Below are 17,563 nucleotides of genomic sequence, written 5' to 3' on the forward strand. Positions count from 1 at the left end.
CTCAGAAGGCAGCTCAGGCAGGACTCTTGGCTGTGCCAGTGGGTGGAAATCTACTTAAGCATCTCAACACCGTATCATTTCCCCAGGGGATTTGCCATTTTCTCACCCATGTTGGTCACTGCATAGCAATTCTTTTCAGTGAAACATTCCTTTCCTGTGTGGGTAAAGCATTTCCTACCTACATGCTTCTGTCTTCCAGAATCGGTTGTGCTGTGGGTGGACACCTTAGAAACCATGTGAAACTGTAATAATAACGAATAGTCTCCTGATGGGAGGACTTGATATTAAGAATTAATGACTGTTGAGACTTAAAAAAAAAAAAAAAAAGATCTTGACTAATTAATAGTTAGATGCAGATGTTAACAGTTTAGCGGTGAAAAGCCCAGCAACCAACCTCCTTATGTTACAGAAAAGGTCAATAGCTTATGGCTCATCAAGGAAAAGAAAAAGGAAAGAAAAAGGTTTGAGGCAAGCTCTGCCATAGTGTTTGCCTGAGGCAGCACTTCCAGAAATGGAGGCAAGGCTCCTATCTAATTCTGCTCCTGAAAAAAATGTGCTTCCCTGCTGAGAAACTAGCTGGATTTGGAAATGTTTACGGCAGTGCGAATGAACTTTCTCTGGTCCTCAAGTTATGGTCAGCCTCCAAATGGTAGACACTGCCACAGATTATGTGCACATCCTAGCGCTGCCACTGCCAAAACTTGGCACATTGACGTGGGTTTTCCCCCCTATTCACACTCAACAAGGCTGAGTTAATATGTACAATTTTGTCAGAGAAGGGAAATAAAAGCAAATCAAAGAGAATGTTTAAAATAATGATGTGTAACACTGAATAGGTAACTAACCTAATGTTCAAGGTTCTGGGAAGTTTTACACTAAAATAGAAACATGAAAATACCCAAAGGGCAGGTCTCAAGAGGATGAAGCCAGTCTTTTTTCTGTACTGCCCAGTGACAGGACAAGGGGCAACAGGTACAAGCTGGAGCAAAAAGTTCCACTTGAACATGAGGAGAGACTTCTTTGCTATTCAGGTGAGTGAGCCCTGGCACAGGCTGCCCTGGGAGGGTGTGGAGTCTCCTCTGGAGGTTTCCAAACCTTCCTGGACACATTCTGGTACTCCCTGATCAAAGTGAACCTGCTTTAGCAGGGAGTTGGGCCAGATGAGCTCTGAAGGTCCATTCCAACCCCCACCATTCTGTGATTCTGTGAAGAAACATGCATTTCCCGAGGGACTTGGTTTTGCTCTGCTTCTGTCAGACTGTGAAGACACTTTGGAGCCCAGGCTTTGATTATTTGTTACTGTGGTTGAGTGATAAACTCTCAGCCTACTCAGACGTTCAGTTGTTTGATTATACCGCACAAAGAATGTGCACTGCATGTTACAAAACACAAACTCTTTTTTTTTATGGACACCTGAAAGAAAACCCATATTGAGGACTCAAACCTGCAAGATTATGAGCATTTCCTCACTGTTGTGGGGTTTAATAGGACCTGGGCTCAGGTGAGCACCGTGAGGGCTACCTGTGTCTAGTCACAGAGGACTATTGTAGTGATCTGTGCCTTACTTCTGAGGAATACATAGTGCTCTGTGCCATAGCATTTGTGTACCTCAACAGTGTCCTGGGCTCCCTTTTGTCCTTGCTACCTGATTCTGTGACCACTTCACAGGTAGACATAAACAGAATTAAAAGGCTGAACATCTCTTGTTTATCCCAAAACAGGCATTCGGCACCCTTGGGGAGCTCAGAACATATGGGGAAGGAGGGAATGGGGAAATGCAAGAAGGAACCTTTGGGTGGAGAAAGGATGCTGCAGTTAGGGCTTTCCTTGACACAGTAACCAGTGAGCAAGTCTCTTTACAGCAAAGGTGATGTAATCCCAGGCTGATATCCCAGACTGTGTCACATCAGCCCTGATATCTCTTCACCTGTTATGCCAACCCTTCATTTATTGAACACTCCACTACAAATTTGAAGAGATGATACAGGAGTAGAAAAGGTTGGTTTCCCATGTCGCAGAAGGAGACAGAGGAATGAAAGGATCATCCATATGCAGAGTTGTGAAGGCAAAAGTTACATCTCATTTCCAACTTGAGCATTTCCTCTTGCATGTGTACTTGAGGTGTATACATCTCTGTTTTGAGGCAGAACTGCAGGGCTAGGGGAGAATTTTAGTCCTTTAAATAAGGAGACTTTTAGAAACCACTTTTAGACCATATCTGAAATCAGGCTAATTGTGATATTGCTTGAAAGTGATCATACAACTGTTGAAAAGAAATGGAAATTGTTCTGCTAAGTTTATGCCTTATTTAATTTAACTGACAAGGACATGATCTCTGTGGGAAGAGGCTGTTTTCTAGAAGAGTGCTGTGTTTCAGTATTCCTAAGAATCGATGTACAGACTTCCAAGATCTCCTTATCCCGTTGACAGGAGAAAAAATATGCTTTTCTCAAAGACTTTAAGTTTTCAAAAAGACAGGAGAATACTGAGTCGTTCTGTTTTTGTCTGAAACCCAGTAACACAAACTGTTATATTGGTTTGCAGAACAGGCCCAAGAATCAATCTCTTGCCCAATTAAAAGTGTGACCTAGCATCCAGTGAAGTCATATTGTAACGAGGTATTTCTACTGGCTCTGGTAGTAGGAGATCACAGCTGTGTCTTATTTTATGAACTAATAATCCCATATTGCTCTCTGCAGGCATCACATCATGGTGCCATATTTTTATTAGGGTTTGCAAGTCAGACAAGGTCAGCTGGATGGAAAATGCTAAGATTTCATCACAAAAACTGTTTCCTAGAGACGGGCAGAGTCACTGTGAATAACCATGTACATTCCTCCTGAGCTCATTATTGTTGAGATGTTCCCAATTCATTCTTGAACGTCTCAGTGCTTACTGGGTTGGTTGTCTTGAATCTGTATTTTCTTTGCCTGTCTTTTAGATAGACGATTTTTGAATAGCTGTAATTGTGACTAGCCTTCTTGATAGCATTTAAATATTTAGATTTTTTATTTTTATGTGACTCTGCTATGGATGAATAGACTTGAAATCTTGAGAAATTCTGTGCCTTAACTGTCCTAGTTTTGGACGGGATAGGGTAATTTTCTTCCTAGTAGCTGATGCAGTACTATGTTTTGGATTTAGGATGAGAATAATGTTGATAACACATTGATGTTGTGGTTGTTCACTGAGCAGTACTTATATTAAGTCAAGGACTTTTCAGCTTCTCATGTTGCCCTGTCAGAGAGGAGGCTGGGGGTGCACAAGAAGCTTGGAGGGGAATTGGCCAAAGCAATATTCTATACCACATGACCAGCATATAAACTAGTGAGAAAGGGGCCACTGGCCAGGGGCCACTGCTTGGGAAGAGGCTGGGCACTGGTGAGCTGTTGGTTTTCATTTGCATCAATTGTTTTTCTTAGGTATTATTTCTCTGTCTTTTTGTTATTTTCCTTTTCATTAGTAGAAGTAGCAGCACTGTTTACCTCAATCCATAAGTTTTCTTACAGAAATAAGACCCTTCTTGTCCTTTCCCCATCCCACCATGGAGAGAGTGGGTGAGTGGCTGTGTGCACTTAGTTGCTGCCTGGGGTTAAACTATAACATTACCTCATGCCTTAAGTAGCTCTGAGACCAGAGCTGGCTGACAACCTCTGTAAAGTAAAAGAAAATTACATGAGTAAGAGAAAGTTTCTTTTAAGTGGTTCTGCTTATAACCTGAATGCTATCACCTCTCATTGTCTCTTTAGGGAACAAAATATGACTCCAGGAACAAAAGTTCTTAGGAAAAAAAAGAGCAATAAAAATTCTCTCTGTCATCTATGATTTAGAGGGGTCACATGAGAAACACGATAATGTCATCATTTTAAAAGTAATGCTACCAGTATCTAAAGAGCATTTCCAATGTTTGCTTACTCAGAGAAAACCAGAGATTTTGATCAATGGCTTGCTGTTCTCCAGTCTGCCATGCCATGTACCAGTCTCTGATGCATTTTTCAATCAGTTAGAAAGGCAAGCCTATGCCATCATTGTACATAATTGTCAATGGAAGCTGGTTACTCTTTGTCCGACAAGTAAATGATTTTAGAGTGGTATTAGCATTGTTCAAGATTTTGTAGGCCCAGTACCAAAACTGATGGATGCTTTACAGACACAGGCTGACTGTAATAAAAAAGACCTTTGAGCTCATATTGTTTGCTTCGGTCTGAGTGATTGCCAAAGTAGGAATGAATGTTTTAGATTCCCTTGGTTTTTGTCTTTTATTCTCCAAATCCATAGAATTAATTTGTCTCGGACAAAATGGCTGGTGAGCTCAGTTGTTTTTAAGAATGGCTGAAAGATCTCATGTGTATCTGTAGTTGAAATTAGTAAGTTCCAATTGCTTTCATTACCTCCTTCTACTTTTGTTTGCTGAAAAGTGCTGTAAGGAAAATATGTGTATATGTGCATATGTGCATTAAATATTTAATAGCAGATGGGCCTAGATGAATGGAAGAGCCTTTCCTGTCTTTTTAAGCACTTTTAGAATACCAGGAGGATTCTTTTAGTTGCATCTTCTGACAGTTTGATTTCTTGATTATCTGTTCTGCCAAGCCTTTGATTCCCATTTGTATTATATTTTATTTTGCCTCACTGTGAGTCTCTGCAGACCTGTATATCTCCTGGGAGGCAATTTTCTTAATGACACCTATCTCCTCTTCTCCTTGGTGAATACTGAAGTAAACAAGTAATTTAATTGTTTAAGAATGGGTTTTTGCCTCTCAAGAAATGGCATTTCTACCATTTGGAAATCTTTCTCCAAGTCCTTGTCTATGGTTCTTTGTGCATTTATGAACATGTATGCTTTACATGTTTTTATTTCATTTTGCAAATTTTCTCCAGTGTAAACTCTTAAATATTATGAAGTTTCCAGTTTTTTATAACTCTTCTAGATGTGTTTTCTACATGGTGGTTTGTATCTCTTTCTTTCCTTCTTTCTATGGAACAAGAAATCTGTCTAAGCTCCTGTCTGATTTTATGCTATTAGAAGTAGGTGTGAAGACACAATGTTCTGGTGCTGAGACAGGTAGGCAACATAGATAGATAGATTGTTTTTATAGTTAATCACAAAAAATGCTTAAAGTTCTGTGAGTTCATGTGCTTAGGACTGTTGTCTTTCAAAATATCCAGTGCAAAGAATATCTTAATGCAAAGAACAAGAAGAGATATTTCTGCATTTATCACTTCTTTACAAATACTACTGAAATGTTAATATATTTTCTATATTTTCCAAAATTATGGCATAGTTAAGCAAGAGTGTTAAAAGTTTTTCTTGAGAACTCACTGCAGCTTACAGGTTATTTGCTTAGAGGATGGACATGTCAGAGCAGACTTTGGTGAAAAATGTTGCATTTTTGCTCATTTTGGCAGCATGAGCAAAGAATTCTCATACAAATACCATTGTTCTGTATTTAAAATTAAACTTAAAAGTTATTACAGCAGACCGTAGCAACACAGCCTACACCATACCACAGACTTTGATTACTTTTTGCAGTTTCAGACTTTTTCAGTCTGGCATTGTAAAATATTTTTCTTGAAGTAAAAGGAGTGTCTCCCTTAATTACAGTGGAAAACTTCTATTGTTTTTTAAGTTGATACTGAGCAGTATGTCATATTTGTGCTCAGGGAGAGACTCATAGCCATAAAAACTCTGAGGTAAGTTCCTTAGAATAGGAGAACATGGCCACATGAGGGGAGAGCAGTGGATGTCATCTACCTTGACTTCAGCAAGGCTTTTGACACTGTCAAAAACATCCATAACATCCTCATCAGAGAGCTCAAGCAGTGTGGCTTGGATGAGTGGACAGTGAGGTGGCTTGAGATAATGACAGAGCCCAGAGAGTGGTGATCAATGGCACAGAATCAAGTTGGAGGCCTGTGGCCAGTGGAGTTCCACAGGGATCGGTTCTGGGGCCAGTCTTCTTCAACATCTTCATCAATGACCTGGATGAGGGGACAGAGTGTACCCTCAGCAAGTTCCCTGATGACACCAAACTGGGAGGACTGGCTGATTCCCCAGAAGGTTGTGCTGCCATTCAGTGGGATCTCAACCAGCTTGAGAGCTGGGTAGAGAGAAACCTCATGAGGTTCAACAAGGATAAGTGCAGAGTCCTGCATCTGGGAAGGAACAACCCCATACACCAGTACAGGCTGGGGATTGACCTGCTGGAGAGCAGCTCTGCAGAGAGACACCTGGGAGTCCTGATTGATAATAAACTAACCATGAGCCAGCAATGTGCCCTCGTGGCCAAGAGGGCCAATGGCAGCCTGGGATGCATCAAGAAGAGTGTGGCCAGAAGAACAAGGGAGGTTCTTCTCCCCCTCTCCTCTGCCCTGGTGAGGCCTCATCTGGAGATCTATGTCCAGTTCTGGGATCCCCAGCTCAAGAGGGACAAGGAAGTGCTGGAGAGAGTCCAGCGCAGGGCCACCAAGATGATCAGGGGACTGGAACATCTTTCATACGAGGAAAGGCTGCAGGAACTGGGGCTGTTTAGTCTAGAGGAGACTGAGGGAGATCTTGTTAACATTTATAAATATCTAAATAGTGGGTGTCAGGAGGGTGGGACATCCCTTTTTTCTATTGTATCTAGCAACAGGACAAGGGGTAATTGGGTGAAGCTGGACCACAAAAAATTCCACTTAAATATAAAAAAAAACTATTTCACTGTTCAGGTGAGGGAGCCCTGGCACAGGCTGCCCAGAGGGGTTGTGGAGTCTCCTTCCTTGCAGGTCTTCAGGACCCGCCGGGACATGTTCCTATGCAACCTGATCTAGGTGAACCTGCTTCTGCAGGGGGGTTGGACTAGATGATCTGTAAAGGCCCCTTCCAACCCCTACCATTCTATGATTCTAAGAGACAACACTGTTGTTGTTGTGAAGGCAATAATCACTCAAAGACGTAGAGGGTCTAAGTAATGCACGTGCAGAGACGTACAGGGGCAACGTAGTACAACCACCAGAGCTGACTCGAAGCCACCCTTCCTTTGCTAGCTACCTCCTTATATGCTGCTTCTGCCCATGAGATCACCCAGGGCCCAATTGATTAACTTGCAGCACCTGTTTCTGAAGTAGCATGCCAGCTGCATTAACTTATCCCTACCATCTTTATTCAAGCTGGCTGGTCCAAGCTACGTCTGTGCCTACAATTCCCCCCTTTTTCTTTTTTGAACCAGCCAGCCTTTAGCAACACATTTCAGAATTAAAGGTACATGAAGAAAACAAATATTTTTACCCATGGCCATGAGTTTACAACAAAAGGTCAATAACAGCTACATCGCTGAACAATACAATACAGAAATCCATAAAGTCAAAATAAACAATCTGATATGTGTTGGTAGGAGGGACGCACACTGGCAGGAAGGGATGAGGTCTTGGTAGCTCCACTGATATTTCTTTTTCCTGATGTAGTTCTGGACTTTTCTTCAGATCCTTTAGCATGCTGATCTGTGAGCATTATCAATAAGATGGAAGTATCTCTTCATCTGTTGGTCATCTTAAGTTCTTTAATTCTTTTATAGCTGAAGGAATTTACAGCAGCCTAAGTGGTGCCACAGTTGCGAGGGTTTACATTTTAATAGAGTGATGGATTGAGGGTGGATCACTTGGTTCTTTCCTCAAGATTGTTTTTTCCATTGGTCTTACAGTTAAGTCCTTTCTGTTGATGTGGCTTGATCCATTTTGCCGGAATCCATCGGGGACCTTGATCTGTAATGACACAAGCATAGCCTCTTCCCCACGTTAACAGATCTGCAGGTCCTTGCCACTCTCCAGTAGTGGGATTCTTATACCAAACTTTAGGTTTGTCAGTAAAATCCAAATCCCGACTCATTTGGGCAAAGTGTGTTAATGCCGGTGGTTCATTCCGGTTTGCCACAATTCTGAGATGATTCATTGTATAAAGGGCTTTCATTAGTCTGTCTTGAGGACTCACCCCCTCTTCCCCCTTTTTTTGTTTTTCTGGAAGGCCTTTTAAGGTTTGATGTGTCCGTTCAATAATGGCTTGACCGGTGGAATTTCCTGGGATACCAGTAGTATGTTTAACACCCCATAAGTTTAGAAACTTACGTGTTTTACTGGCTATGTATCCCGAGCCATTATCAGTTTTTATCTCTCTTGGAACACCAAGGACAGCAAAGCAACTCCTCCAATGTCTTATGACGTCTCGAGAACTGTCACTGGTTAAGGCTGTGGCCCAAACCATGGCTGAATAAGTATCAATAGTAACATGTATACGTTTAAATCGCCCAAAAGGAGCATAGACAGTGATATCCGATTGCCATATACCTAATGGTGCCAGACCCCTGGGATTGACTCCTACTCCTAGGCCGATCTGATTCTGGCATGCAGGGCACGTGGAAACAATACCCTGAGCGTCCGATATGGTCAGGTCAAACTGCTTTGCCAGCATTTTCGCACTTTGATGAAAAAAATCGTGCGATCTTCGGGCTTGAGAAAATTTGTCAATTATTGGCCCCGTAGGTATCAATAAAGGAGCTGCCACTATCCTGTCAACAATTTCATTGCCAACTGATAGGCCATCTTTTAAGCCCGAATGGCTTCGAATATGTCCAATATAATAAGCAGTTTGCCGTTCATTTATCTGATGCCAGAGTCTCAGAAATAAGTTATACAGATTCTGATTAGAGATTTCTTTCAACAGCGCTCTCTCTAATCGAGTGACAGCATCGACCACATAGAGGGAATCGGAGATGATGTTTAATGGGACGTCTGACCATTTCTCAAAAGTTTTAACTACAGCCATCAGTTCCAGCAGTTGAACTGAACTGCCTGGGGAGTGGACAGTTAGATTTTGCCATTTTCCATTTTCCCACCAAACCACTCCTGCTTTGGCTTGGATCTTACTGGCGTCGGTAAAAACAGTCAGGCCTTTAACGGGTACTGCTGATCTCAACGGCCAGTCTTCCATTTGAAATTTAACAGAGAACAATTTATGGGCCGGATAATGATTATTTACAGTTCCTGGATATGACAATAAGGCCCACTGTAATTCATCAGATTGTTGCAGTGCCCAGTTCAAGAACTCATCTGTGAGAGGAACGAAAATGATGTCTGCCTCAATCCCTGCTATTTCCAGCAGACGTTTCCTGGCCTTAACTATTATTTTTGCAATTGCCTCAAGCCTCGTGGTAATTGTTTTTTGTAAATTATATGGCAAAAATATCCACTCCAAGATCCTCAATGGGTCTTTCGCTACTGAATCCCATTGCATCAAGATTGCCATTACATGCTGTTTTTGACTTATCACAGCAATGTTAATTGACAAGTCAGGATCATATCGATGACTGTAATTATTGACTATCTTGCTTCCTATTTTTTCTATTGCTTGGATTTGCTGCCGAGACAGTCTTCGCGCACTATCAGCCTCTACTGAGCCCTTTAACAAAGGCATTAGTGGCGCAAGATCCTCATTTGTGATACCACATATGGTCCGTACCCATTGGATATCACCTATCAGCTTTTGAACGTCTGTTAAGTTAGCAATATCTGTTTGAATTGCCACCTTCTGAGGATAAATGCGCGCATCAGTGATAATATTACCTAAATATTTCCAAGAGGCGTGCATTTGTACCTTCTCTGGCGCGATCACCAACCCGGAGTTGCTTAACTGTCGGTTCACTTCTTGTAGAATGCGATGCTGGTCCAGGCCTTTCCCTGCAATCAAGATATCATCCATATAATGGTAAAATAAGACACGAGGGTATTTTTTGCGCAGAGGTGCCAGTGCCCAGGCAACATAAGTTTGACAAATAGTTGGTGAGTTCTTCATTCCCTGAGGTAAAACAGTCCATTGATATCGTTTTGCTGGCTCTTGTTTGTTAATCGATGGTACTGTAAAGGCAAACTTCTCACTGTCATCCTCATGTAAGGGAATTGTGAAAAAACAGTCCTTTAAGTCAATCACCAACAGGGGCCACTCTTTTGGAAGCATTGCAGGAGAGGGTAATCCTGGCTGTAAAGCACCCATGTCCTGCATCACTGCATTAACAGCTCTTAAATCATGTAACAGCCTCCACTTCCCTGATTTTTTAGGGATAGTAAAAATTGGTGTATTCCATGGACTGGTAGATGGCTTAATATGACCCTTCTCTAGTTGTTCATTTACTAATTCATGAATGTGGGCGAGCTTTTCTTTGCTTAGCGGCCATTGATCAATCCAAACTGGTTTATCTGTTAGCCAAGTTAACTTCAGGATTGGTCGCCCATCAATGGCTGCCATTAAAAATTTTCATTTGAGAAACGAAAGCCCATTTGGCTTAAGGCGTCTCTACCCAAAAGCCAAACTGAAGTATTCATTACATAGGGCCTAATTTGCACACATCTATTCTCTTCGCCCTGTATACATACCGAAATCAGGTCTGTGCTAATTTTTGTCATCTGTATTCCTCCTACTCCAACAACAGGGGTGTCTAAATTCTCTAAAGGCCAGCTTTTTGGCCAATAGGATAATGGCACAATAGTAACATCTGCTCCCGTATCCAGTAATGTGTTGTATCCAACCATGTGTTCACCATTTGGATGTTGGAATACAACCGTCTGAGTGGGCTTTCCCTGTGAAAGCGGCACCGCCAGTCTTACCTCAGGTACTCCAGTGGATCCAAAACCACCGTCTCGACGCTTACGACTTCCTGCGAAAGGAACTTTAGCTCTGAAAGGAACTAATTGCACTATTTTAGTTCCTTTAGGTATATGAACTGGTGGCTGCCAAACTTTAACCATTATTCCAATATTTCCTTCATAGTCTGCATCAATTACACCGGGGAGCACAAAAATACCCTGTCGAGAGGCCGATGACCGTCCTAAAAGCAAAGCGCTTAATCCATAGCCAAGGGGTCCATTAACATTAGAGGAGATAATTGTTACCTCCGTGTTGTGGATGGTTACATCTACTGCTGTTTCCACATCCACTCCTGCGCTTCCTGCAGTGGCTGATCTGAGGCCATCCAGGCAGCTCTTGGTGTTGAAGGGCTTTTTTGTGTCATTGCGCTCGCCCTTTTTGCGCTCGTCAACCCGTTTCCCTTAGGCATTGTATGCCTGGCCACTCGAGAGCGGCACTCAGTGGCTCTATGGCCAAACTTGCCACATCTGTAACAATTACCATGAAATCTGCCATTGGACCCAGATGGCCTGGCGGAGCTGTTTGTCCATACCAATGGTCTGGACCGACATTGATTTTTCACGTGTCCTATTTTTCCACAGTTAAAGCACTTTGGCCTCCGATCTCCTTTGTGGGCTTGAACTAAAGGTTTCAATGCTGTTGCCATTGCCTCAGCTAAATGTGCTGACGATCCTACCCTAGAGCAGGCTTCTATCATATCGACCAAAGTTGCTGTCCGCGGGAGAGCCTGCAGGATCTTTTTGCAATCATGGTTAGCGTTAGCAACTGCTAAGTGTAACCCTATTTCCGCCTTTACTTCAGCCGACATGTTTGGTATATGATCCAGAGCTGCTCTTAGACGGTCTAAGAAGGTCATGAAAGGCTCATTAGGTTTTTGAATAATAGTTGTATATGAGGGAACTGGCACCCCCATATCAGGAACAATCTTAAATGCCTGACGTGCCAGTGTCTGTGTTTGCTGCAAGATAGCTTCATGCAGTCGGGCTTGTACCTGAGGATCAGCAAACGGTCCTTTACCCAGCATCATGTCTGCTGTGACGACTCGCCGCGGATCTCCCTGTTGTAAGTCCATGTTTTCCACCACTGTCAGATCAACTCTTTTTTCCCATTCAGACTCCCATAGTAATACCTGAGTGGGCTTCAGGAAAGTTTCTGCAAGCTTCCGGGAGTCAAATGGAGTCATTAACCCACTGGCAAAAATATGATCCAGTAACGTCTGAACGTATGGGTTGGACAAGCCATATTGCATTACCGCTTTCTGGCCTTCTCTTACCAATTTCCAATCTAAAGGTGCCCATTGTCGTTTTCTTTGTGCTGTTATTACTGGAAAGGCTTGTGGAATAAATTCGCCTTCGATTACTGCATCACGTATGAGGCCTCTCCATTTCTTAGCCGGATCATAGTCATCTGGCCGAGGATCTCTGAGTACCTGTGGGGATGAAACTTTAATCTTTGTTTTGGTTAATTCATTAATTCGTTCCAACAGTTGATTAGCTGTTGCTTTTGGTTTTTCTATCAGTTCCTCCAGCTGGGCCAAAGTGTGTTTCATATCTTCTCCGTGTTGTATTAACTCTTCCTTTAATAATTGTCTTTGTTGATCTTCACTAGAAGTTGGGGGTGATGATGGCAGAGGAATACACTCAGGGATTGATGAGCTCAGGGGCAACGGCATATCATTTGTAAAACGTACCTTCCGTTCTCTGTTAGGTACTCCTTCAGGTATAGCAGAAGGGTGGGATGGGGCAGGATGGTGAAGGGTGGGTGGGAGGGGAGGAGAAGCAACGTGTGTATTCGGCTCCTGGAACGGTGCTCTAGGAGGTTCTGGGGGAGGTGGGCTCACATCCATGCTCTCCTCTTCCAGAGGTGGAGCCGAGGGTATTACGACATTATCCCCTCCGAAGAATCTCTTGAGTATTTTCTTCTAGAGGTGGAGCCGATGGTACTATAAAGTCACCACCTCCAAAGAATCTTTTAGCATCTACAGGGAACGCAGATGGTGCAGCAGCTTCTGCTTTCATGGCAGCAGCGGCAGCACGCTCAGCTTCTAGCTGGTGTATAATGGATGATACCAATTTACACAAGCCGATAGCATTATTCAACATGTCCCCTAGGTTTTCCCAGTGTCCTTTTTCATATACTTCTTGGGGGGAAACAAAGAGACCTACTTCCTGTCCCCATCTTACAAGTCTTAGCAAAGGCTCTCTTTCATAATTGAATCCTTTTTCCGCAAGGATATGCTGAAGGGTGTCAATAGGATTTTCCTCTTTGCTTAGCATTTTTCCCATTATATCAGTTTGCTCAGATTACTTGCCTTTTCCAGCAGGAATCCAAGTGCTTTTCTGCCAAGGGTTCTTGATCCAACCGATTCAGCGAATCACGTCGGGGTCACCAAATGTTGTTGTTGTGAAGGCAATAATCACTCAAAGACGTAGAGGGTCTAAGTAATGCACGTGCAGAGACATACAGGGGCAACATAGTACAACCACCAGAGCTGACTCAAAGCCACCCTTCCTTTGCTAGCTACCTCCTTATATGCTGCTTCTGCCCATGAGATCACCCAGGGCCCAATTGATTAACTTGCAGCACCTGTTTCTGAAGTAGCATGCCAGCTGCATTAACTTATCCCTACCATCTTTATTCAAGCTGGCTGGTCCAAGCTACGTCTGTGCCTACACAACACATGGATGTAAAAAGTTCCGCAAAACCAATACGATCTGTAGTTAAAACAACATTATTATTTCCTCCTTTCTCAGGCTTTAAAAGTGATCATTCTAAGATTAAGAAAAAAAAAAAGAAAAAAAAAAGGCAACTCTTTAATAAGGCCTGCCATTTCTTTGGCAGGTTCTTTTCCACAAAGAAAATAGTGAAAAAAGTGAAAGGATGCAGTGAGCCTAGTTCTTGATGCAAGCTAATAACAGGAGATACACTGACTGCCTTCAGATTAGCCCATTTTCTAGTCAGCATCCTGCAGAAATGAGCTCACAAGGGGAAGACTAAGATTCAAACAAGTCATAATTATGAAGGTCTATGAGGAGCACTGGCTCTTTGGAGAAGCTGAGATGACCCATAATATTGATAGATTGATGCAAGAAAAAAATACAGAGGAATTTTAAGCAGGCTGTTTTGGAAAAGAGGGATGTAACTGTGGAGAACTATAGCTTATCAGTAATAGTATACCTTCCAGAAGAAAGTGGCTGGCATGAGACTCCATTTATGCAGCAGTTGGAGAGTGGACAAATGGGATATATGTATTGATTTGGTCTGACTTCCATAAGAAATTTGTATGAAGGAGACCTAAAGGTCCAGAATAGTATGAGTTAATTGGGAATGTATTTGATAGCTGGTCTCAAAATGTTTTTTTCAGTTTGAGGATCACTAAGTGCTTTCCTGGGGAGAGCAGCAGAGAATCGTGGCCTTCTCACCTAGAGCCACTGTGTAGACAACTCCTCCTCCTCTCTCTATAGTTGAGATAATGGATTTGTAACAGGATCGCTTGGGACTGCCAAGAGAGAGAGTCCACATGTATTACACCACAGATCATGCACCCAGTTTAGCCTGAGTACTCATGTGGGCATCTGGTCTTTCACAGTAGGGTTCAAAAGTAGGTGGACTCCATTTTCATGCTACCTTCAAGCATAAATGGAATCTCATGCCAGTCAACTCCTTCTGTGAGATATATTAGGGCTTATTTGGATGATAGCTTTCCCCTTGTGAGCTCTTTTCTGAAAGATGCTCGCTAGGAAAATGTTGATCTCTCAGGAATGTTTGTGGAGAGAAACTAGGATTCTGGATTGCTTTTAGAACTCATGTTAGAAATTGACAAATTATAGCATGAGGATATATGCTTGACCACCTCCTATCTCCAGTGGTCTACATCACAACCTGGACATGCATGCTCATACGTGCTGAATATAGAGGTTTGTTGTAGCTAGGTTTGTAAATCAATCACCTCCAGACAATATTAAATTCCATCAGTCAGCCTTTCTATCAAAATATTTATATATATATCAGTCAGCATATTTATCAAAAGGCTTTGAGGTTAACAAACAAAATTTTGCTACAAGTTTCCCAGCCAAAAGTCAGGAGATGCAATTTTATCTTTCCTCAGCCATGCCAGAGAAGTGGAAGATGACTTTGCTTTTTTGTTTGCAGCAGAGTTCTTTGTTGTTAGGTCAAACAGAGTGCTTTCCCTTCTGCCTTATCAGCTACCAAAGCTGGCTTATGTAGTATTTCTCATTGTGCTAGTTTTCCTCTTCTGAAAGATGATGCAGTGAGCAGAACTGACAGGACTTGTCTGGGCTCTGGTCTGAATTACTGTCTGTAATTGTTAGTTCTGTCCCATAGCTCCACTTGTATTATCTGAAGCTTTATAGGTTTGAATTCTTAGAATTTGTATAATCTGTTTATTCAGGGATGATATTTCCCCTTTTATTCATAATATCTTGCTCGTCTTCTTACCATGGGTAAAAAACCTCACGAACTAGGTAGTTCATTTGACAAATAGTGAAGGGTTTTTTTTTTGTTCTCCCATAAGAGTTTTTCATTTGATTCACTATTTTTCTCTTTTCCTCCTGTTAAGATAATCAAGATAGCTAACGAAATAGATTGAGTCTTAACAGGAATATCTGGCTTGAAACTGAAATAGCGAATGCACACAAGCTTGGAAGAAGTTACCCAGAAGAAGTTGTATGGTTATTCTTAATGGAATAGGAATTTTATGGCTGCTATTAGGAGAAGTGCAGTATGCGAGCTCACTTATTCATACAAAAATGTCTTTCAAGTTCCCTTCCAGTCCTTAAGATTTTGTGATTCTGTGATTCTGTGACTTTAGGCTGCCCATGAGGACATCTTCTAGTTAAAAAACATGAGAAGAAGAGACATAATTTTACTCCACTGGCAGCAGTTGTGGGTGACGCTGCCTATAGAGCTAAAAGCTATCTGTGCACTCTGCAGTTTGTTCAGACTTGAAGGGTCAGTGTGTCAACAAACCATTCTTGTCCCTCCACATTCCTAAAGGATCCCATCTGCATCAAACCTGTCATCTTGAGCACTTTAATCATTTCCACAGACCTCTTCCCAGGGGCTTCACAGACTTTATGGGTTATGGCTTATGACCACTGATACACATCTTCTAGCAGGAGAGCAGAAGTTGCTGTTCCAACTGCAGGAGTTATGGAAGGGGAAACTGTAGACATCATTGTCCTCATCTAGATTCTGCCCTGATTCTAGTGGGCCTTTCAACAGGAGTTCACAGCAAAAGCTAGATTTACTTCACACTGGAAAGACTGCACAGAATCAATTTCTAAACATTCCTCTTGTTGCTGTCTTTGGACTTGCTATGACAGCCCCAAGGCATTGGGAACGTGCAGCCAAGGGAGTTCTTGCTTGAAAGGACAGAGCCAGAGTCTAACTGTGATACTGCACCAGGTCACAAAACAGGCAAAAAAAGATAATTTGGTTAGTGTATAATTATTGCATTCAGTTTATTCTGTTTTGAAATTAGGGTCTGGGAAACATTGTCTTTAATGAAGAAATAAACTCTGTTCAAGAAGAAAAAGCCTTCTGCTTAAAGGCTAGGTAGACTTTGGCTATTTTCTCTGTTTTTGAGTGATGTTGGCCTCAAATTGCCTTGTTATTCCTGTCTGTAGACTAGTAATGAGAATACTATTACTTTTTAAAGCAGTTTGAGACCTGCTAATGAGGCATACTGTATACAGGCCTTATTAGTGTTCTTGTTTGTAGAATGTTGCTATACACAGAGTTGTATCAATGTTACTTCAGAATATGTAATGCAATTATTTGTGCTGGGTATAAATACAGTGAAGGCAGTGCTGTCTGTGCTGTGATAAAATGACATTATGCTACTCTGACATTTACCAAAAAAGCCTCCTTTTTCTATATTGCATTTGCTACGTCTCACTGATGTTCTGCTACAAAATGAAAGTAATGGATGAAAGAACAGGAAAAGCATTTTGATTTTATTTTCTAAAAAAAAAAAAAAAAAAAAAAAAAGAGAGATTTGATATTAATAGGAGCTTTCCCCTTCGAAGCCAGACTGCCTAGCAGTTACTGTATGGTTTCTAAACTTTTCTACCGTAAAGTTGAAAGGAAAATTACTAGGCAGAAATGCCATGAGGTGAAGATGAAATATTTTTCTTGGGGCAATATGATTAAAAATATACTTGTTGTTTTTCTTTTGTGGACATCATCGGTGCTGGTAAACACAATTACTTTGTTTGCCATCCCTTGACAAATTCTTAAGGCTTAGGCAAGTCAACAGTGGAACTAATATGTTTAGCTTCATATTAATAAGAAAGATAGATTGTCAGTTAAATACTTGGTCTTACCAAGGCTTGCTAGAAGATGTAGTACTTACTTTACATTAAAATATCTACTGAAATCTGGCACTAAATATTAGATTATTCCAGCTGAAAGATGCCTTACAAGCTCGTAATGGATTTCCAAAGCAGATGTGCATCACCTTAAAGAAGGACATTTCTGAAGCTGAAATCTTATTTTTCTCTTTTTGCAGGGATCCCCAGAATTTGTATCCCCCTGAGGTCAGCAATGCAAAGCTTCAGTATGCTGGTTGGGGTCCAAAAGGGCAACAGCTGGTAAGAGAAAGAACAAGTGTGTAAATGAATTTAGAGACCATGCTGCTATTGTTTGGAAGCAAGAATAATTCTTTATTGACTAGTTTCTTGAAACCTGTGTGCTAGCTTGTAGCATCTTTTGGGAGTTTGTTTTATCATGTCATTTATTTATAAAATTCCCAAATGTATTCATTTACTGCAAAGAAATTGTGTCTAAAATGCAGAGGAAGAACACTTTATTGAAGCTCTTTGAGAGAATACACCTGCTTCTCCCAATGTTGGATGCAGGACAGAT

The 17,563-nt window shown here is 41.7% G+C and overlaps 1 protein-coding gene across 1 annotated transcript in view; it reads left to right on the top strand.

Annotated features, from left to right (window-relative positions):
• The window catches only part of DPP6 (dipeptidyl peptidase like 6), a 434,766-nt gene that overhangs the window by 308,741 nt on the left and 108,462 nt on the right, over positions 1–17,563 (top strand). The window contains exon 7 of the mRNA XM_061996360.1: positions 17,208–17,289. Coding sequence (XP_061852344.1) covers positions 17,208–17,289 — 82 coding nt within the window. The remainder of the gene's footprint in view (positions 1–17,207; positions 17,290–17,563) is intronic.

Source organism: Colius striatus, chromosome 5, assembly GCF_028858725.1.
Source record: "Colius striatus isolate bColStr4 chromosome 5, bColStr4.1.hap1, whole genome shotgun sequence".
In the NCBI taxonomy this organism is placed as follows: Eukaryota; Metazoa; Chordata; class Aves; order Coliiformes; family Coliidae; genus Colius; species Colius striatus.